Consider the following 24,494-nt stretch of genomic DNA (forward strand, 5'->3'; position numbering starts at 1 on the left):
AAACATAAAAGGTCATAGCAAAACCCCCTATAACGCTACTGAAAATAATAAACCATGTACAGTACCAAACATATTTTCTGCTGCCATTAAATATGCAATTAACTACACTACAAATATTATATATATGGTGACATACAGCTGATAATCAATCAAACCAAAAAGAATAAAGGTTTGGTTGATTCAACCCTTTCAGTCTCAGAGGCTTTAAATTGTGAGATCTTCAGCAGAATTTTTCTTATTCTGAAATAAATTGCCAAATAACCGTATAATGGGGCATATTTCATTATCAATTTTTGAGCAGATAATTATAATTTGTTATGACAGCAATAAGAAATTATCATCACCTGAATGTATTAGGAATCACATGCAGGATAGGAGCCCACCCATGTGATGTGTTAGAAGTGATCATTTTCCTTCTCCTTTGGAAACACCCGCTGCACTACTGCAATACACGGTCTGCTGACCACGCTACAGATCCCTCTCCATTGAAAAATGTGGCTTATAGGTTACAATGGCTAGCGTCCTTCTGGAGGTGGCATTAGCTACTGGGACCAATCTCCGGAATGTGAAGCATAGTGGAGCTTAGTATATTTGGTAATCAAGAAGCCTCCCATAGAAACCACATTGGCTGCTATGAAGATTAACGTGTCCACACAGGCGTGACCGGGCAGAATAATTGAGAGGTGACCACACACCATGATCTTTACAAGGCAGTCTGCCATTTTGAAGTGTGGGGATGGGGGTATGGAAATTATATATATTTATTTAACGTTAAGTCAGTACAAGTTGTTATAATATATTAAAGTTGTTTCTTTCCTGATCTTATTAATGTACCTGAAAGAACAGATGTGTTTAAAACATAGCTAAATTTGTCCTGCAATCTGTGACATCCCTTGGTGAAAGCAAATGACACAAATATTAGCACATTCTAAAAGTATTGTATTTATATCCTTACCATGCCTGCAGTCCCAATGATAATTCAGCAGCAATTAGTTGTAGAAAGTTTCCATTTCTTAATAAGCCCAACACCTCACTCAACACCTGTTGTTGCTATTCACAAGCCCTATAAGCTGACATACTCCTGCCTTACGCTTAATGATGTAGAATGACTGCCTGCTAATTTGTCTCTTTTTCCAACAAGCACCTGAGCTGGGTGTTTGAGTGGGAAGAGTGTGCGCATGTGGTTTGTTCAGACAGTCTAAAATCTATTTTTCTAAAATCGCAGCCGGATATTGATTAGGTAATCTTAAGAGAGGAGGGGTCTCTTTGCAGCCTCCGTTTGGGCCCCCTTCTCTCTGTCAGAGCAGTAGATTACGGCTTTATGCCAGAATCTACCGCGCATGCACGGGTCTTCGGGAAAATGGCACCTGTGCCTTTCTTTCCCGGGGACATGTGTTCTGCGAATGCCCAAGTCACCGGGAAAATGGAGGCCGCCATGTTCCCAGGGATTTTTTTGGCTGCTCTGAAATCCAAAATAGGCCGGTACATCATATATGCACTGAAAATTACCAAAAAAGGCTTAAGAGATTTGTTTTTGCACGTATTTACTTTTAGCAGTTACAGTAAGAAAAAGCCTTCAAATGACACAGTGGGCACAAAACATTACACAAATCTCTTCTTCACCTATTACCTGCAGTTATATAATCACAACACTTATACATAAATATATGGCAATTTTAAAATATGTTTAAAGGTACAATGCAGGCAATGCTAATGACTTTTCCATGCCTCCCGACTTTTCCTGTTGGAGAATTGGGCCAAGTGGGAGCCCTTGATGCGCTGGACCTCACCTATCGCGTTTCCTTTACACCATGGCATGTGCGCATAGGACCCATTCACCAAGCAGCAGTAAATAGGAGACATAGCTCCTAACCTTCCAACCAGGGCGGGAACATGCCATCTGGCAGTTCTGGCAAATGACAGAAGGGCTGATGGCAAGATGGGGCCTGTCTGGCTGCTGAGATGCCCAGGTGAGCAAATCTCCAATAAGGGACAGCATATGTGATAACAACGCACAGAAAAATCCCTCCCAAAATGGCTGCCGCCACGAAGGAGGCCACTAAAGTATAAAATGCATTGTAGATGCAATGTAATGGCCACAGTGTTAATTATCAAGGGCAGGCTGGCCGGTCCCCTGGGCTGGACTCCTCATCAGGATTTTGGGCCAGCAGCTGGGCGTTTCCAATTCATCAACACTCCTTTCCCTCTCTCAGATCATAACCTTATCACCCACACGCAATCCACCATGACTTCAAGCTCAGTGTCAATGAAGTCTATTAAGCCTCCTCCAACGTGCAGAAACATTAATGCTATTAATAATATCTGGAAAATGTGGTGTATATATCCAGGCGCCAGAGATACTTAGAGCTGCACCCCTATCCTCAATAAGAGTTGTACCCTTAAATAACGCCAACAAGATATGTAACAATAGAAAAGTATGAGGCCAGTGTGCGCTAGTATCAATAAGGAGATATAGTATATATTTTCATAGGAAGAAAAAAATCAATACTTCCCTTAAATATAAGTTGTTCTGCATCTGTGTATTTCCTTTCTTCTCATGCATCCCGTGTCATAAAAACACAGGGAACCATACTGTAATCCACTTAAAATTATGATTTATTAGGACAAAATTTAAGATCACACAAAAAAAATTCCTTGAAAAATATTAATCCAATATGGTATACTTCAAAGGCATCAAAAGGTTATCAGGTGTATAATAATTACCAGATATCCCCTTGCATAAAGGCTTGTAACAAATCACAGCATAGAAGCCTCCGGATGCTTCACTGGTATTCCTTAATGCCAGGGGTAATCCAAGAAATGTCCACAGCATAAACCTTCAATCTGCACCACAGGCCAACGCGTTTCGAGAGTTAGGTGGTGAATGATTTTATGACTGCCAAGACTAAAGGCCATTACTGACTTCTTATTCTTTTGGATCTCTCTGCTGCATTTTACATTGTTGAGCACTCTCTTCTATACAAACACTACAATCCCTAGGACTTCAGGATGCAGTCATATCTTGGTTCCTGTCCTACTTATCTAATTGCTCTTTCATGTTTATTTCTCTCACTCCGCACCCTCTTCACTTCCTCTTAGTTGGAGTATCGCAAGGCTTTTCTAAATCTATACCACGACTCTTCTCAAACTTATCTGGTCTATAGGATTTCAGCATCATCTGTATGCAGATGATACTCAATTTCACCTATCCTCTCCAGATTTGTCACTCTGTTGGGCAGCATTACTTAATGGATATCTGCCCTTTTCATCGTAAAAGCCATCTTACCACCTCAAACATAATCTTTCCAAAAGAGAATTAATAATATTTCCACTGGATAATGAAGTTAACAGCCTGATAGCTCTATCACTGTTGATAACTCAACAATCAACCCAACCCCACAAGCTCGCTACCTATATGTCATCCTTGACGCTGAACTGTCTTTTGTAACCCACATTCAATCGGTTTCCAAATCCGATTACATATATCTAAGAAACATATCCAAAATTTGCCCATATCTTACACAAGACATTGCAAAAACTTTAATCCAAATTCAATATAAAATACTTTTACTCACACATAAGGCTCGTAACCAAACTACACCAAACATTCATCTCTGATTATCTCAACACATCCCCCAGTTCGACATCCCCATTCAGCACAAAATCTGTGTCTCTAATCCACACTCAATACCTGCTCCCATTCAAGGACTTTTTTTCCACTCTATGGAATGTCTTACCACACACTATGAGACTTTCCTCTAGTCTCCAAACCTTCAAACGTTCCCTGAAAACTCCACAACCACCCAACATTCCCTCCATAAGCTAACCCACACAATTACATCCCCTCTACAACAGTTCACACTTAACTATACATATTTATCTTTCTTCACTTTCATATCCTACTGATCCAAGGTCAACATTTTTATGCGACTGGATCATACAGACCACCATGAACCTCTGCAATCTGGCTGGACCTATATGTAGCAATTATCCTTGTGTATCAATGCCTATTTGCCTATATATTGTAAGCTTGCGAGCCAGGCCTATTACCTTTTTGTCTGTTTCACTACTATTTTATTCCCTATTGTAAAGTGCAAAGCAATATGATGGAGCTATATAAATAACTGCTAATAATTAATTTTCAGTGATACCTTCTGCACAGGGAATGGGTATATTCTGTTACTAGTGATGACGGCAGCGCATCAAAGCAGGAGGGGTGGGGGTAATGCAATCGCTTAGGTGCGTACGACTCAGAATAAGGGCGGAAAGTCAATTAAGACCTATGATCGCAGAGGGCGTCCTGTACTGCGACTGCATTATGTGCGACTCCGTTTTAGACCCAGTGTGTCTGTAGTTTCTGGGCAATAGAAAGTATGGAGTTCCGAGGGATGCACAACGCCTATGCAATAAACTATTGCCCTTCCCTATATTTGGGCCTCTCTATAATAATATCTCAGACTTTGGATTTCTCGTTACTTGACACCACTCATTACTTACGCTAATGGAGTCAATGAACACAGATGGTGCAACTTTTGAAGTAAATGAATAGCACTTGTGCGAAACCGACCTTACAGTTGCAAGCATATGGCAAGTATGCTATTGAGCATGTTTAATAGTTTCAGTATCATTTCTGGTTTCTGGGAATAGTTGGAGAATATTTATTTTGTATTGTCCTTATTGCTGACCACTTTTATATTCTAACTCAGCATGCATCAAAAGAATGTTAGAGGCTGAAAACGTTTTCAAGGCAAAGTTTATATTATATATACACATTGTGCAATCAAAATTAGATGTTTTACATGACTTGGGGGACTTGTGGTGTAGCATACAGTAGGGCTGCGTACGTGACAGCTTCAGCCAGTGATTAAGAGAAACAGCTTATCGATTTGGCCATATTTAAAGAATAGGAAAATAATAGTAATGAATGTATAATTAGTTGTGGTAGGCAATTATATCACAGTAAGAAGGGAGGTGGGTAGCCGACACCAGCAAATTGGAGGTCGGGTGCTGACACCTGCATATTGGAGGTGGCTACTGTAGAGACTAGAGGGTATAATTTACTAAAGTGAGAGTTTTCAGATTCTACTTAACATTTAACTAGAATTCTAGGACATAATAGCTAGAATCTGGTTGCTATGGGCAACATCTCCACTTCTAAAAACGTTCACTTTAATAAATATTCCCCTAGAAGGGGGAAAAACACCATAGACATAATCCAGAGTCAACTACTTTGCTTAACTGCAATAATCTATTAAAGCTGTAGTATAACCTAAGAAAATACTTTTCTCCCTTTCTCTGACAGCCACGATTATGTAAGAATGAACAGACAAATCAGAAACCGCCGTCAAGTAATAAGAGCTTGTGATTGGTCCTCCCACGCAACACACCCACTCCCTGCATCATCTCTAAAAATAGTGATCTTCATTTATACTGTATTACAGAAACAGCAGAACTCTTAGAAAACAGCTGCATGATAAAATAGGAATCCAAGTTGGTAAAGCAGATTCAATGACAAAAAAAACATTGGGCACTCTCTTTAATATGAATGACAACTTTGCAACTCTGAAGTTTTAAATTAACTTACCGTTCAACATTTCCTTTAATTGACGGTACCACAAATCACAGTAGTCTTCACTTAGATTGTGAAGATCAATGGAGTCATCCTTTAGCTTATGTCCCTTTCTGACACACAAAAATATTGTGATACCCAACAAAGTGCCACCTTTCTCCTGCCCTGCTGCACGGCGACGTTTCAGCTTCACAGAAAATATGTCTCTCACGTCAACAGAGTCTTCTTTGGCCTGCAGGTTGGCTTTAGAGCTGCCTATGTAGAGAGAGCACAAGAAACCTAAGTTATAAAATAGAAAAGTTACGACCAGTTTTTGAGGTGATGGGATTGGCTGTTTAGCTCCCCTCACCCTAAACCTAACCCTCCCCAGTGGTGCCTAACCCTACCCCTCCCTCCTAGGGGTGCCTAACCCTAATCCCCCCCCTCCCCAAACCTAACGCTAACCCCACTAGACTCCCTAATACTAACCCTCCCACCCCGTGGCTAACACTAAGGGTGCCCCGGACTTGCCTTCGTTTGGGCTGGCGTCCTCGGCAGGATTAACATAGGTGTCGGTATTTCGACGCCTACGTTACATCCCTTGCCGGGATTCTGCTGTCGGACACCGGTCTCATCTCTACATCCCGTTTTTGAGGCATTTATGGTCTTCTAAACACAAGGAAACAATAATAAAATAAATAACTGGGGTTGTTCTCTAAATCTCATCTTTTAAAATATTCACTAGTGCTTAGTGCATTTGGTCATTAGTCCAAATCCCAAGTCATCGACTCTATAGTCCTAATGAAAGAACATTGTCCAAGTTCCCCTCGTACTGTAGTGCTGGGTACACACTCAATTGAACGGCCGATATATCATGTGCACGTCGGCCAGTGTGTTCAGATGATATGTCAGTGAACTATGTCATTCACAGACATATCGCGTCGATATACCTGCACATCTTGCTGTTTGTACGGGCGGTCAGATATCAGCACGTACACTTGCTGCAGATGCCGCTGGGGAGAGAGTCGCGACACAACCCCCGGTCAGTGGGACCGCAGAGATGGTTATTCAGTGTATGAACAACCATCATCTATAAAATCAGTCGATCTGCAGATATAACTTTCTGGTGTGTAACCACCTTAACACAGTAACTGCAATTCCAAATACATATCCATTAAGAAGAAGCTGTACAATCTTATAGTACAAGTAGCAGTAATGCCTATGATCATTGTCATTTTAGGGTTTCTACAGTTTTATCGTTGAGGGAAGGATTTTACTTCTCTTGCTTAGAATTTAATATAGCCTACAGCAATGTATCCATACGCTTTACTCTACTTACAGATGGCAGCCTTTTGAAATTAACTACTGCTGTTAATACAGGTGTAAAACCTGTGTTGTATCATAATACTCTAAAAATTAGTTGAGTTATTATGGTAAATGCCAACTCTGGATTCCATCATCAGTGGAGTGAATTGGTATAGAAGGCCAATAAATTGTAAACACATCTCCAGTGTACTTACATCTAAAGGTGATATAGGTCACATGTTGTTACTCCGTGCTACCTAGGGGGCAGAGGGAGCATAGAAAAGCTCAGGATTTGGGGTGTTGTGATTTTTTTTTTTTCACAACCATAAAGCAAAAGTTAAAGGTCATCTTTGATTTAAAAGGAGATCTCACAACATTTAGCAGATTAGTATGTATGAGGTACATCAATCCCAGTCAAAGGGTTAGAGACCTTACTACAAAAGCTGATAAAGGTATCTACATTTTTCACCAGTTACCCTCTATACAAGGACATGTTAAACGCAGCAATGCTCACATTTGTTAAATACTATTCAAAAAAAAAATTACATTACTCACCTTTTCAAGTAGGCTTGGCAATTAAAACATAATAAAATCAATAGTTAATCTATATAAATACACCTAAACAATTTAATGTATATTACCTGTCTTAGCTAGAAAATCAAGTGTATGGATAGATCAGCTCTAAGAGAAAGCCTACAGCACTCAACCACTTATAGTATTGAATATATTATATTTTATTGCCTCTATCCATCAAGAGCAACAAATTCTTCTGACTTATAATGAAAATAAGAGAACACATGTGCAAGCTAGCCTACCTACGCCACAGCACATCTCCATAGAGCTAGCCCTATTCTGTATACCCTGCATAATACAGGGATGGCCAGACTTTTGGACTCGGTGATCTATTCTAAAGGCAGAAAATATTTCAGCGCTGTAGTCATACATCCGAAAAATGTGGCACGGCCATTGCCAACTGTCCCACCAATATCGGGACGGTTGGGAGGCATGCTTTTTAGGGCTCTGAGACAATGAAACATAAACTAACAAAACATATCAGGTTAGTACTGCAAACAGTAAACCAATGTCCAAAGTATGACAAAGATGCTGAAGGTAGAAACCAGCAGTAAGCTGGTTGTTAGTAACTGCTGCATGAAACCAGGTGTTATTCACACAGGTGGCATTGAAATGTTCAATGAGCTGATCGCTCTCTCACCCTACTCTTATGGAGCATACACACGGTCAGATTTGTCAGATCTGTCAGATGAACGATTTGAACGATTTTACCAAAGATTTGAACGATTGAATGATTTTTGACTGCATTAAAATGAATGGAATCGTTCAAGTCTGATTGCAAACACATCAGATGTCAGATATCGTTATCTGACCATCGGGAACACGCATCGTTCAAATCGTTCATCTGACAGATATGTCAGATACGTCAGATTTTCCTTCAGATATGAACGATTTTTTAAATAGTTATCGTTCAGATCTGAAGAAAAATCTGACCGTGTGTATGCACCATTAGTCCACACAGTATGCAACTTTTTTGTTATCCAGATCATGCTCCCGGGAGCCTCGCATTGTGTAGCTCAGAGGCGCGGTGCCTCAGCATGGCTGTAGTTATAGTTGCAAAGGTGTTGTCTAGCAGCATGTGCGCTATGGGCAGACTGTGTCCCGAATACAGGGTGGAACCGGCGGTGGCTGTTGAAACGGCCGGGTGTAGGTCAGCCAAAAATTGAATCAGACCGATTCTTATTAGCTATGGCTGTCACAGCGACAGCTACGTCTTCAGCACAGTAAGGCAATAAGAATATGCCTGAGGCTTCTGCTGGACGTCACTGTGATCTACCCGTCGAGTGTCTGTGGTCGACCAAGATGGATGCTTTGGCCACATCTGGAACTGAACTTCATCTGTTCATTAATGAAGAACTCTCCCAGACAGTGCAAACTTCCAGAGTGATAGCACAATGTTCTTCCATATATTACTATGGATGTCCTGTAATGACAGGACAATGTCATTTGATTCTATTTGTGATGTAGATGTTCTTCATTATTATTATTATTATTGTTGTTATTGATTCATAAGGGGCCACAAAAGGTCCCTAGTGTCATACATTGGAGGTCTGAACACACAAAATATAAAAAAAATATATATACTTAACAAATAGCCACGGGTACATTATGCAAAGTAGAGTAGAACAACAACAGTTTACATAGAGAACATAAAGTCATGAGTTGCATGGACCGGTACATGGGTGATCAGAAAGGGGGATGGTCCAAGCGAGCTGGTTGGTCAAGGCTAGAGAGAACGAGATAGTGGATGAGAGTATTAGCTGCTTCCAAAGTGAGACAATATCAGTACCTGGAGATGCTGTGAAGGTGAAACCTGAAGGATGGGGAGAACTTTGGGGGTGACATAGGGGAAGTTGTTGAGGATGACAACCATTCAGCGGACTTGAGGGATAGAGAATATAGTGTTGTCAAGTGATAGGATGAAGAGTGGAGGTGATGGGACCCTGGAGAGGGGGAGAGACAATGATTTTGGTTTTAGACATTTTAAGTCTAAAAGTCTAAGAGGAGACTGCCTATAGCTTACTAGAGGAAGAAATATCAGGGAAGTAGATGTAAATTTTGGATATCGTCGGTGTAGAGGTGGAATTGGAGGCCAAAGGAGCTGATAAGATCACCAAGAGAGAAACTGTACATGAAGACAAGCAGGGGGCTGTGATCAGACTCCAGCAAGTATGGGAAAAGGAGGGGAGGAGGAGAGAGTGGAACAAACAGAGAAGGAACAGTTGGTAAGATAGGAGCTAAACTAGGCGAGGAGAGTGTCACTGATGCCAATGGAGTAGAGGGTTTGCAAAAAGAAAGGGCAGTCAACTGTGTTGAAGGGCTCAGAAGGTGGATTTCAATACAACGCAAATTGAATTGCACCTGGAGGGAGCTCCCGGAGCTATTCAATTCAGCACGGTTATGTCAGAGAATGCCGATTCTCGCGACTCAACATGGGTGTTTAGGTGCGAGAACCACATTCTCTGTCTAAAGTGCCGGGAGCGCGGCTGTTGGCGCCGCGCTAAGCAGGAAAACCGCTGTGCGCCCAGCACTTTTGTTGGATTTCTCCTGGCATCCCCAGGGGGCTGTGAGAAGAAATCCTAAGCCCGCCCAAACACCGTGTTGAATTGAATAGCTTCGGGAGCTCCTTCCCGCAGCTATTCAACATCGCATTGAATTGAAATCAAAAGAGATATGTAGAGAGAAATTGCCCCATCTTTTAATAAGCTACAAACATGGGGTGCAGAAACTAAATGCGTTGGTTGGCCTCCCATGCTCAGTCTGGTTTGTATTGTTGAGAGACCAAGAATTTCAGATCCATACCTGGGAGAGTCATTGCTGGAAGCTTGCCCAGGTGAGGACTATCTGGTCAAGTATTGCATGATGTGCTTTAATTGATTACTGTGAGCAGATTTTATTTGGTTTTACATTCATTGTATCAAGTTTGAACTATGAAGGACTTATTGCACTAGTGGAGTTGCTCTTTTGTAGTGCATTAAGAAGCCTTCTAATGCATAAGAATCTGGAGTCAGCTGATATTAAGAATACATTGGATTGGCATTTCAGATGATTCATAGAAGTAATATACAACAGTTTCATACTACGTGTGCATTTGGCTGTATTGTTGATACCATGTAGCACCATACTGATATGGTGCACCATTAGCACCGTATTGTACTATTATATTATATTGTGTACATGTACAGCAGGGCAAAGCGACTTTAGCAATAACTACTAACACAACATTACTAGACTATCCCTAGGATTTGTTCTACGCTTTTGTGGGTCGTAAGTATACATACTCATTTAGCCTGCCCAAATTTGATTCTGATTATATATATATATATATATAAAATCTATCGAACTGATTTACACAAGAGGGCGCTCTGATAGACACACAGGAATGGACATTCCTTGTGTCTATCTGAGCGTCCTCTTGAATTAGTTTGTATTGTATTGTTTTTATTGAAACCTGTGCTGGTGGGTTAATTTAACAGACTACATATTTAATCTAATTCAAGCGCAGAAGAGGGATTGTTTTTTTATATATCAGGGTTTGCAAAATACGCGCTATAGTGCGTTTTTACGCGCTACAGGCTGTCGAGGACCAGATTTTAAAGACTGCTGGGTCCTGTGGGACGCGCTGCCTGTGTGCAGCCGCCAATCGCCACCGGCGTCTTCTCATCCAATAGCTGGCAGTGGCGTCTCCTCCTCTAGTCACCGCCCCTCCAGTCCTCAACCAATCGCCAGACACAGGCCGGCCGACCACCTCGTCTTGCGACCAACAGGCTCCGCCCACAGCCCAGGAGCAGCAGCAGCACCTCTATCACCCCAGCCAATCGCTTGCCATCTGGTTCCCCAGCCAGTCACTGCATTTGACTCTTCAGCCAATTGCAGCCTGCAGGGTCTTCCTTCCGCTCTCTCTCTCAGCCGCTAACTGCCCAGGAGCAGCAGCACCACACGTCGATCTGCTGAGCTCTGGCCGGCATCTGTGCATCTGTATGTAGGCTGTGACCCCGTATGGTAGGGATATGTAGGAGTGTCTCCCCTGCAGTAATGTGTGTTCCCTCTGCCTGCAGGCCTCAATGAAGTTATTAACTGGGCTTGGTATATACTGGGAGGCTCAGTCAGCAGTATAAATATAGCACTGCCAATAGTATGGTGTGTGCTTAAGCACCTGCTTGCCCCAGCTACTTTCTACTCTTACCTCCTCCTTAGCCCCAATACTGCCTGTCCCTAAGCACCTGCTTGCCCAAGCTACTATCTACCCTTACCCCCTCCCTACCCCCAGTACTCCCAGCCCCTAACCCCATCCTTGCCTCCCAGTACTGCCCTAGCCGCTATCTACCTACCCCCACAGCACTGCCCTCAGTACTGCCTGCCCTTAACCCCCTCCTTGCTCCAATGCTACCCCAGCTGAATTCTAACCTTACCCCTAGCACTGTCTGCCCCTAGTTTCATCCTTGCCCCCCAGCATCATCCCAACTACTGTCTGCACTCACCCCCTCCCTGCCTGCCCTTATCCCCCCTACCCCCACTTCTCCTTGTATCTATAATGGAGCTTTACCCTAACTATTGCTTGCCCTCAACCCCCTCTACCCTAACTGCTACCTACCCCTAGTATTGTACCATAATACATAATGGGACCCAGAAAAAGTGGAATAGCACCCCAATTTTCCAAAGTAAGGGGTCCACGGGACCCACAAATTTTTTCGCTCAGCACGATCACAATTTTTGTGGTCACACTTGCTTTTGCACCCCATGTTCTTATATGTAGGTCAAATTTTGTTAGCATATACCACAGGTGTCATTAGTTAGTATGCTTGGGTGTGGTTCTGTCTCTTTAAGCCAGTGAGCCAGCACCTAAACTTATTGGAAAAGCATAGTGTGTATTTAAATCTATGTGATACCTAGAGCCAAATGCTCATATTTTTGAAAGTCAGCATAGGGACTGACCAGAATGGGAAGACCATGATATGGTTGGTCAGCTTGACAAACTATTGCAATACTTTGGAACTAACATTCCCTGAAATCTAAGTACAGTTTGGAATATAATGGTGAGTGTTGAGTTTGTATGATTTTTTTTTATTTAAATGATGTGGTCACATACCACTGGCAAATGTTTGAGTGATGTGGGCAAAGCCAATTGTTTATATATATATCATCCCAGCTGCTGGGCAGACAATACCACACAAGTTTGAAAGGAGATTGCAAGCCTTACGGTGACTAAAATTCTCCGCTTTTGCAAACATCTGGTGGAAAAATCTCTCTCTATAATTGTCAAATCTTTTGATGTTCGATCGTACCCCTGAGGAAGTTCCAGTTTTGGGACGAAACGCGTAGGGTATTGATATTGTCCCCTTCTGCTATCTGTGGAGTTTACCACCAGTGATCTCACATCAACAAGAGTGGTGGTGGTGTATAACATCTGCTCTACACTAACAGTGGGATGTTTTGACATCATGTTTTAAATGTAAGCAATTGTACAAATATTTATATTTCATCCAAATAAATACTTTTTTGAATTTTCTATTCCATTTGGCCATTTTTCTTGGGTGACATTCTGGTGAGCGTGTTTTTTTCAGGACGTCTCATTCTGAGACTGTCAAGTGAAGCTATAGCTACGAACTGAATAAAGAAGCTATAAGTCTTCTAATGAACCATCTTGATCATCACACTAAAGACTCTATATTTGAATCAAATTAAGTAGGACTGTATTATTATACATTAGCGCCCTCAGGTATCTATTGTGTGTGTGTATATATATATATATATATATATATATATTTATATATATATATATATATATATATATAAATCACAGGGGCTATGCACTCACCATAATAACTAACATTAATAATAATAAACATAGTCAACAGTGGGGTTTTGGTTCATGAATTGATCAATGCATTTAAGCTTGCAGCGCCCGTCACGGGACCCCACTTTACTGCAAGTCCCTACTCTAACATTAGTGTTAAACTCAGGATATGCTATCAAGGTTTAAAGCTCACAGCAACTTTGCTTTTAAATGTGAGACAGTTACCAAGCACACCTGTTGCAAAGCACCTAGGAAAATAGCTGACACAAGTTAGATAACTAGTTAAAAGGGGTGCATGAGAAAATGTGATCACAAAAATGATTAAATTATAAAAATTAATCATAATAAACATGTTATAATTCTGAGCAATAGAGTAGGGACTTGCAGTAAAGTGGGGTCCCGTGACGGGGGCTGCAAGCTTAAATGCATTGATCAATTCATGAACCAAAACCCCACTTTTTATTATGTTTATTATTATTATTGTTAGTTATTATGGTGAGTGCAGAGCCCTTGTGATTTCTATTTAAACAATGTGGTCACATATCATGTTGCACCCCAAATCTAGGAATGGTGAGTGCCGTGGATTATATATACAAACACACACACACACATATATATATATATATACATACATACATACACACACACATATACTTACACGCACATACACACGTATGATAACAATATTGCAAGCCAATGGTGACAAATATGCTTATGAATTTATTTAGAGATGATAAATCCACACAGGTATTATACTAACAAACAGTATAAAGCCTCATGCAGTGCACCACATGGCAAACCACAATATGGGGGCAAAATTCAGCCACATGGTACAAAATACAATTAATTTGATTTGTGTCATCAATTCAATTTAATTTCTCAACTAAAAAAACCCCAAAACAATATTTTCTTGATACTAAAGTAAATATAAACTGGCATCTATTATGCTAATAACACTAATGTATAGCCATGTCTTCACATAATACTTAGAGGAGACAATTTAATATACAGTACATTCATTACTTCTCCGGACCCCAAAGGAGCGCAGCTAATCAGTGTTGGAAAGACGCTTGTTCCCATCTAGTAGCAATAAGTTTCTTCTAAAAGACTGAACAGAATTATTTAATCCAGTGACTTCTTACTGTGATCTAAATTAACTTTTGCTGCTGTTTTGTCATATCACATTGATATCAAATTAACGCTGACGAGTGTAGTGGGCCAGTTAAAAGCAGATGATAAAGGCAATATGAACGAAGTGCTTTTTTTTCAAACAATGTCACTTAACTAGTGATAGTTCCCAAACGTAATCCCAATCAGAGATAGGGGGATGTTTAAAGAATAGGTCGCTATTTTATCATTTAAATGGCACCATCTATGTACGGCATGCTGAGCAAAAGCACACTAATACAACACGCAGTCCTACAAAATACATTATTTTCTTCCTCCTTAATGCTTGTAACCTTGGAGATACAGCGACAGCTGTTTTAAAAATCTGCCTCTCCCATCACTAACTAAATTTCTCTACCTTATACAGAAAGGACACGTGTTGTACAGTATAATAAGGGAGGTGGGTGCAATGTTTCAGAAGTAAAGCTGCATACACACACACAACGATGTTAGTAACGATTGTAGTGAACGATTTTCCCTTGAAAAAGTGAACTAAAATCGTTCATTGGTTACTAAATTACTGAACGATTTTCATGAACAATGAACGATTTTTTAATCATGCATACAGTGAATGGAAATCGTTCATTCTGTACAACATGAAGGATTTTCTGAACGCAAATAGATTATTGGACAGTCAGAATGGACGATGAACTACAAACTAAACTACAAACGTGAATGCGCATGAACGATTACCGTTCACCTTAAAAGGATGAACGATTTTACAAACGATTTAACGATAATGACGTCATTAAAAAAATCGTTGTGTGTACGCACCTTTTCTATTAATTAGAAGGGAAAGTATGGAGCAAATGCAATCTCAATTGAATATTCCTCATACTACGATCAATTATACAGGGCCTGGTTCAGAAATGGACGCCAATGCGATTTTCACGCATATCGAGCGTTTACGGACGCACATAGGAATCCATTGCAGAGTGAGTGACAGGTTGTCAGCGTTTGGGAATGGTGACGGGTAGTTGACAGAAAAACGCAGGCGTGCATGTCCGTTTGAACGCAGTTACATGGGCGTGCATAAATTAGGCACTGCGGGTGCATAGGCAGCTCTGCGTGCCAGGAGAGCTCCCAAGGCTGATGGGCGCCGATATAAGTCGATGTTACCGATATTTATGCAGGTATGCGTTGTTGCACGCATGTAAGAAGGCAGCAGTGGGCGTCCTTATGCTCGGGTGATATTTGCAGAAATTAGCAGTTTCGCTGCTGCGTTGCGTATGAAAATCGGAGTTGTGATCGCAACAGCGTCCGTCTCTGAATCAGGCCCTCAGTATAAACAATTCTAGAAACATTGAAAACATATTTAAAAAGAATATGCAAAAAAAATAAATAAATAAAATAAGCAACTCAAATGATATGTAATTCCTAAGATGTTAGCTTTATTAATCAAGCCACGTATATATGTAGCAGCAAAACTACACAGGAGTGAAACTCTAATATCTGACATTAATTATTCTGAAATACTTTGTGTGATTATGGGGACTATTTATTAATTAAAATTTGCGGGTACCCCCCGAAAACACCCATTTTCAGGAGGTACCACGAAATAATAACCCCCAAATGTATGTACTGGGGACTGCGGTTTCCCCTGTACAAGAGCAGCCCCTATAGGTTTCAATGGTGGCTGCTTTTTAGACATATTGATCAAGCTCTGGAATATATCATATAAAGATGGTGCTAGCCTTTTGTAGCCTACGGGCCACATATTGCAATAAGCCCTCACCGGTCACACAAGTGTGGTCAGCAGAAGTATTGAAGGGATCACACAAGGCAGCGATAGGATCCTTTTGAATCTTAATTTCTTACTGCTGCTAATAGAGGCGATAAGAACTTATATATTATCGGGTATAAGACCCGATAATTATTAAATATGCCCCTATGGCATGTACCAGAGAGCAGTCTCTTATTTTAAGATATCATCAATAAGATCTTTTCCATCAGAATGAATGATGAACATATTAAAAAAACTCTACACTGGTAGAGTTACTTCCCATACAAAGGGAACTTGAAAGTAGTACCCTAACCCTAATCTCTTCCCCCTCCTGGAACATATTGATATATAACAGGCGCAATTGGGCAGAAAACCTGAATTAAATAGCCTTATACCTATTTTCCACCAAAAACCCTGGTCCGACCTGGGTTTTTGGACATGGTATCAACCCAGGTCAGACCCCATTTACACTGCACTATTGATCACTGTACCCAGGCCTGCCCTGCTAAACCTGTGAGGTCATAAAAAGTGGGAGGTTACTACTCCACAACCACCAATCTGCTCATTTTAGGCATGACCCAGGTTGGATAACCTGGGTCGCACCGTTTACACTGCACCATTACCCGGGTCCATCCTGGGTCCAACCCTGGTACAGGTTGAGTCTCCCATATCCAGAATGCTTGGGACCAGGAGTATTTTGGATATCGGAATATTCCGTATTTTGGAATAATTGCATGCCATAATGAAATGTCTTAGGAATAGGGCCCAAATATAAACACAGAATGCATTTATGATTTATATACACCTTATACACACAGCCTGAAGGTAATTTTATACAATATTTTCAATAATTTTGTGGCTCAAACAAAGTTTGTGTACATACATGAAATTAATTTATGTGTCATATACACCTTATATATACAGCCTATAGGTCATTTTATACTTTATTTTTAATAATTGTGTGCCTTAAACAAAGTTTGTGTACATTGAACCATCAAAAATCAAAGTTTTCACTATCTCAGTCATGCTAAAAATATTCCGTATTTCGGAATATTTGGATATGGGAGACTCAACCTGTAGCTACCTGGGTTGGATTGCTGGGTCACTTGACCCGGGTTATTTTTCACGGACCCTTTTACATTGAGCTGCGACCCGGGTAGATCCAGCAAAAACCCAGGTTTTTGCTCTGGTGTAAAAGGGGTATTAGATACAAAAATACAACACATATTATCACATGTCAAAATTGTCCAAAAAGTAGAGTACATTAAAATGCAAAACGATGAAACATTTTCACATGAACCCAGTTTTTATTTTCTTTGGAATATCATAACATGCTAAACTGCAGAAATACGCATCTTCCCTAAATCTTTATGCTACATAACGCTGCATCTTGCTGATTAATAAACCTATACTACTGTAACATGGGTAAATTGACTGTTAATATTATTATAGGATGAATGTAGCATGTTATAGGTTCTGTATATTTTCAAAACCTATGAATGCTCCCATTTAAAACCTTCATCCATAGATCTATAGCTCCAGAACGTGGAGCAAGGGACATGTATGTGATATTTTTTTTTTATTTATTCATCCATGAACAAAATCTAGAAAGGTACTCTGGGCACTGTCCCAGATAATTATATTGTTAAAATATTTCGCCCCACATGCTGATCTGTGAAATGCATGGATTATCCATGGAACATATGCTAACTTGCTCCTAACACCCCAATTACAGATTTGCATAGGTGGAGCCACGGGAGTTTCCATGAGAGAACCGATCACTTGGGTGAACAGGACGTGGGCCAGATCTTCAGTAGACTGAGACCAACAGCCTGAATGCAATCAATATGGCAGGTACTGCTGTATAGAGATACACAAACACATGTCTCTTATAGGAAGAGGAAATGTGTAATGCCAAGACACTTCACTCAATGTTGTTAACGATTGATAAATTATTAAAAATACTCTACATGCAGTATAACTTATTGGTCATAGGATTACCACTGTGGAATTATTTAAGTATCTTGAAGCAAAACATCCAGGCTGTTAAACATCTTACATAAAACATATATATATTGACTACATCCCGATACCATATTTGTTCACTTTATATTGCGCAGTTAGTCAGAAATGTAGCAATTGGCTGGAGTGACCTCTCACTAGAGGAGTCATATCAGAGTAAGATCCTCATATTGATGCCTTAACCGATTATTTTATTTATCATGTTTTTTATATAGCGCACACACGCACACACACACACATCAGTCCCTGCCCCAATGAAGCATACAATCTATGTTCCCTATACATGTACACACACAGACTTGGGTTATTTTATTTGTGAGCCAATTAACCTACCAGTACATTTTTGGAGTGTGGGAGGAAACGGAAGTACCCGCAGGAACCCCACGCAGGCACGGGGAGAATATACAAACTCCACGCAGTTAGGGCCATGGTGGGAAGTTAACCTAAGACATCAGTGCTGGGAGGTAATAATGCTAACCATTACGCCAACCGTGCTTTACATCAAACCAAACTATGACTGCACCAATTTACAATTCTAACATTACCAAGTAAAAAATTGAGACCAGTGAAAATCAGGACTTTATTTTTTATTTTTTTTGGGGGGGAGGGGGCTATATTATTTTTAGACATCGAAAAGAAAAGAAAAATAACTGGTTTGACACCAGGGGGTAGATGTATCAAGCAGTGAAAAGAGTAGAGAATTGGACCAGTGGAGGTTGCCCATAGCAACCAATCAGCTTCTACCTATCATTTTACAGAATGCACTTCATAGAAGCTTCCTCGAAGCTGACTGGCGTACGAATGGCACATTGATCAGCAACAAAGGTTGCAAAAAAAAATGGTAGTTGCTCAGATCAGCTTAATTGCATAACACAGGTGCTTGTAAAGGGCGGGGTTTACTCTGAACACAGAAAAAAAAGAGATTTGCCCCCCAGCACACTGCAGCAAAAACAATACTTAAATCCTACATAATAATAGCGATTCAGAGGTATTAGTTACATACATTTGCAAATATATGAATAAGCGCCAGGCCAATCGTCAAGGCTCCTCTATACTGGCGTCCCTAGCATTAAGGGGTTCACGTCCGAGAAGCAAGGCACCCCAAAAAAATTCCAACCAAGGGCCATCCAGAGGGCATCACACGAAAAAGGTGATAGTGAAGTATAAAGAAAAGATGTGTAAGTATAAATCAATAAGTGTTAATGAAATAAGAAAGAATTAAAATGACATAAATAATATACAAACAAATAGAAAAGTGATAAAAGTATTCTGTGTGGATTAAGTGGTGATGCCATGAGAAAGGCCCAGTCAGAACACCCCCGGGGGCTCCACTCCCAAACGCTCACCCCAAAATAATTATTGCTACATAATGGTAGCACCCACTCTGGGTCATATAATTACAATTGATGTACTGCATGATAACAGTACATATAAAAGCTGAGAGCTAACTTACCTTGGAGGTACCCCAAAAAACCTCCACATGGCACTATAAGCATCAGCACATCCTCCTAATGCTGACTGCCTTCATGCCTCTCCAAACTTGCAAAAAAAAAATAAAAAATTTTTTTGGGGTGCCTTGCTTCTCGGACGTGAACCCCTTAATGCTAGGGACGCCAGTATAGAGGAGCCTTGACGATTGGCCTGGCGCTTATTCATATATTTGCAAATGTATGTAACTAATACCTCTGAATCGCTATTATGTAGGATTTAAGTATTGTTTTTGCTGCAGTGTGCTGGGGGGCAAATCTCTTTTTTTTTCTGTGTTCAGCAACAAAGGTGCAAAGAGTGGCACTTCAATTCCCTACTGAGCACTATTTGGCCAATCTCTGCCCTCCAATTGATGATCAGTCCTTCCCGAGGCCCACTCCACAGCTCACTACACAATGGAGAGGGTAAGTGCCACTGCGGGGCACTTATAGCCACTAGAGAGGAAGGGGGCATCTATAGCCATAACGAGGTGTATAGGTTATTGCCACAAAGGGATTTATTGCCACTGGAGCGGTGGGGGATCTATAAACAAGGGAAGTGTATTGCCACTAGAGGGGGGAAAGGGATATTCTTTGATGGGGGACATATCTAATGCTACTTTGGGGATGGCAGGTAATGTTACAATGGGGAAATAAGGACACTGGGCGGAGTGCTAGGAATATTTTATTTCCTTAAAAAACACATTTTAAAAAATTTGATTTTGACATAAAAATTGCAAATTTTTTAAATTATTTTATTATGTCATTTTGGAAAAAAAAAATTGTTGGTTAAGTGGTTAAATAGCAGTCAGAATTATCTGTGCAACCTTGCGCTAGACCTATACCTGTTGCAAGAGATCTGTATAAAATCAGACTAATCTCTGGTTATGCACAATTTAGCACAGCCTGCAGTTCCGCTTACGCGTCCTCACTAAAACGCCCAACTGCCCCCTAATCAGCCCCACTGTCACAGTTGCATAATTATCAAAATCGCTCCAGAGCATGTGCAATGCAATTAAATGCAAGAACCATCTGCAATAAATAACTTTCATGCATCTCTGCATCTACCCCTTAAACTGGGTACACACTGATAGATATATCGCCCGTTCCATTGAACGGACGATACATCTATAGTGCATCGCCGGGTGTATACAGCGGATAGGTCTGTGAACAACGTCATTCACAGACATATCCGATCTGCTGACCATCTGCCGGTGTGTACAGGCGACCCGCCGATCACCCGTACACATGCCCGACGGTGATTGACAGCTCAAGTGGGCAGGCAATTTAAAAACCCGTCCATTTCAGCGGTCAAGCGCGGCACATCGGGCAGACGAATTGGTAAGTGTGTATACACTTGCCAATCGTCAGTTAGGTCAACGGGTCGGCCGACCTAGTGTGTCTTTGTCTTTGTTAACCAACTACTTGTATTTTTAGTAAAGAGCATACAAGACACAAAATCATTAATTTACAGCATCACGCTAAATGCGTTTAAGGTGAAATGACATATATACAGTATAAATAACACATTACATAAAATATTAATCATAGATAAATGCAACAAAAGAAACCAGTAGTATCAGATGAGTGTAATAACAAAAAGAATAAAAAAAATTAAATTGCCTGTTTCAAATCCCCTTTGCCTTGTGTAGTATATAATATTTCCAATTTGTCACTGCCAACATTACCTCCTATTTTTGTTCTCTGAAGCACCACATTATGTGAAATTTAAGATTATGATTAAACCTATTAACAATAAAGCAGCGGATTTCTATTTACAAATGTGTGTATTTAAATTTTATTGGTTATGTGCCCCCACAGACTTTACACAGTGTGTGGTACATTCAAACAGAATTTAATATTCTTAATTATTAGGAGATTAGATAGGTAATTCTACACTAAAATGGGCTCGGATGCCCCCACTGCTTCAAAACCAAGTGGAGTATAAATCTCCACATAATGTAGCCCGGTGGAGATTTATCAGGGAGGCTTATTTTTCATGCAGCATTAAAAAAAAAAAAAATAATAATAATAAAATAGACATGTTTAAAAACTGCAAGCACAATTAGCGTCAAGCAGATAAATCCCGCTTTAATCCTGTTTATGGTCTGCATCAGACAGATGTGCCAAGATTGATTCAGACAGCACCTCGGCTTACAGTAATATTTCTTTTTAAGTGCTGAACACTATTCTATTTTTTGTTAAACCTCTACTAAATAGTTTTGGCACCGATTGATTTCTGCTACCAGTAAAGCAGCAGTGTTCTTCATTTCTGCACGGCTTCTCCTAGTTGCCAATGTACGACCTGCAAACAGAGATTATCTGTGTCCTTTGCAATTAAATTTTCTTTCCTCCCAATGAAGATTCGCCAATTTGGTACAGAATTAAATAGCATTATATCCAACAGAATGACTAAATCTCGAGAACAGATGGTACCTAGTGCCTTAGTAAGTGTTATGAGATGGTAGCTATTATTGTAACAAGATATCAGTGCTGCAATCTTCTCTTACATGTGCCTTCAGCACAAAAGTATAACAGATATCCACCACTTGTTGATTTGCTTATGTAGCTACTTTTAGTGGGGACATGCAATCAGGAGAGAAGAGGGCTGTAATTGTACCTTTAATTATAGCCGACAAGGCTGTAAAGAGTTAAAGCTGTATTATTTTTTTTATTTATTTAAGTATATTTCAGACAGGTCAGTATTTGTAAAAAATGATATTTGCTTGTTACATGGGTATCCAACAAGCTGTTTCGTGGGCAAACCGTACATACACCTCCGCAATTCTCCAATTCCTAACGCCATCTGAGAATGGCGTTAGGCAGGCGTCGCTACAGGGGGGGCAGAAAAAATCTTTAATAGTAAATTAGAAAAATAGTTTATGAAAAAATGACGCCTACATCAACCCCTGTGTTATGTTATTGTGCGATCTGTTGTTAGGTGCATACAGTTTAGTAACACCTAACCCATGATGCTCTTCCTTTTTTGACTGGGATGTGATACTGATGTACTGTTAAATTATATGTATATATTTTATATAGGATTATATACATCTGTCTGTGTGTGATTTCATGTTTTCTTTTGTTCTCTGTTTGGACTGTCAGAAGCCGTTTCAGCCGTCTTTTTAAAGCTGTCATTATTTTGTGACATTTTCCCTGAAGACTCTTATATAAACACACACAGTAACATATCCTCCTAACATCACTGTGAGGAGCACTGCTAAACACAAGGAGGAAACTGAACAGGAGATCATAGTGGTTGTGCGAGGAATTATATTTTTAAATGCAATATACAGGTTGAGTCTCCCATATACAAATATTCCGAAATACGGAATACTTTTAGCATAGTGCACTGAGATAGTGAGACTTTTGATTTTTGATGGTTCAATGTACACAAACTATATTAAGGCACACAATTATTAAAAATAAAGTATAAAATGACCTATAGGCTGTGTGTATAAGGTGTATATGAAACAAATTTCATGTATGTACACAAACTTTGTTTGAGCCACAAAATTATTGAAAGTATTGTATAAAATTACCTTCAGGCTGTGTGTATAAGGTGTATATGATTCATAAATGCATTCTGTGTTTAGATTTGGGCCCTCTTCCTAAGACATTTCAATATGGTATGTAATTATTCCAAAATCAAGAATATTCCAATATCCAAAATACCCTTGTTCCCAAGCATTTTGGATGTGGGAGACTCAACCTGTACTATATTTTATCCACGGTGCTCAAAACCAAAAAAAATAAAAAATCTGCAAATCCTCAAGTCCTAATATTCCTGATAAATCCATCATTCCCGTCTCGTCTGTGAAACATTGCTCGTTTGGTTAATTAAACTAGTATGTTTGACAGAATAATTGGAAATGTGAAAATGACTGTAGCTCTAACCTGTATACTATTTATTGAGCATCACAGTAGGCTATTAGGAAAACAGGTTTTCATACCATTAGCAAGGTCTCATAATTTGCAATGTAATTCATACATTTTCACTGTTGTACCAAAACAAGATACTCGGGTTTCAATAAAGAGAATACACTACATTCAATTACAGTTATTTAAAGCTGATGTCAGGAATTTTATGCCGCTTATTTGCCACATGTTTGTTTTTCTAAGAATCAGCTTGTGCTTTGAATAGATTAGTTTCTAGGAGATGTGAAATTGTGTGGAGTGAACCATCTGCCACTATGTGTATGTCCCCGGTCCTGTGTCTCATGTATGCATTCCTATATCTATGCATGCTAAATAGATATTTATCCATTAATTTGTTGGAGCGTGTGGGGCACCACACTCCAGCCAGCATAATGGGTACTTGCAACACTCATGCTGGTCTTTGTCACTCAAGTTGCCCTGACTAGAAGCCCAGGGACTGCTGGCTGTGGGAGAGAGGTAAGCTGGCACTTGGGACATCATCACGCACAAGCCAACATCATGATAACGTAGTACACACTAATATTCTGCAAAGCTGACTCTCTGCCCCCTCTGCTGTCTAACCACAACGTCAAAAACTGCACAAAACAAACTGGGGGGATAGGAGGCCTGGGGGAATTATCAAAAAAAAACTCTTGTTGGTGAAAGCTATCACCAGCTCAATGGCAAAGGCTTCACTATGCAAAGCATGGGAAGGCCTATACAGATCTGTCCTCGCTCATCTTTGCTGCCTCTGCTGATTGGTGCGTGCGTCTTTTTCGCTCCCAACATCCATAGGATTGCATGGTGCGAATGCAGCCGAAGCTTGGCATATTGTGGTGTATGCGGCAACTCGCATGCCGGGATGCGCGCTCATGTTTACCACATCGGCGCCAAAGATGAGCGAGGAAACATCTGTTTAGCATGGACATGTACAAGTGACTATCAGAATGGTGATAGCCAAGGATTAGTTCTGAA

General features: G+C 40.3%; 1 protein-coding gene across 3 annotated transcripts in view; it reads right to left on the reverse strand.

Annotated features, from left to right (window-relative positions):
- CERKL (CERK like autophagy regulator) overlaps positions 1-24,494 on the reverse strand; it is a 158,605-nt gene that overhangs the window by 103,161 nt on the left and 30,950 nt on the right. For 2 of the 3 annotated variants that reach the window (XM_088476358.1, XM_088476356.1), the window contains exon 2: positions 5,585-5,824. The exons of the other annotated variant lie outside the window; for it this stretch is intronic. In XM_088476358.1, coding sequence (XP_088332484.1) covers positions 5,585-5,824 — 240 coding nt within the window. The remainder of the gene's footprint in view (positions 1-5,584; positions 5,825-24,494) is intronic. 3 annotated transcript variants of the gene reach the window in all.

The sequence above is a fragment of the Taudactylus pleione genome, unplaced genomic scaffold (assembly GCF_031769625.1).
Source record: "Taudactylus pleione unplaced genomic scaffold, aTauple2 ptg000188l, whole genome shotgun sequence".
Classification (NCBI taxonomy): domain Eukaryota; kingdom Metazoa; phylum Chordata; class Amphibia; order Anura; family Myobatrachidae; genus Taudactylus; species Taudactylus pleione.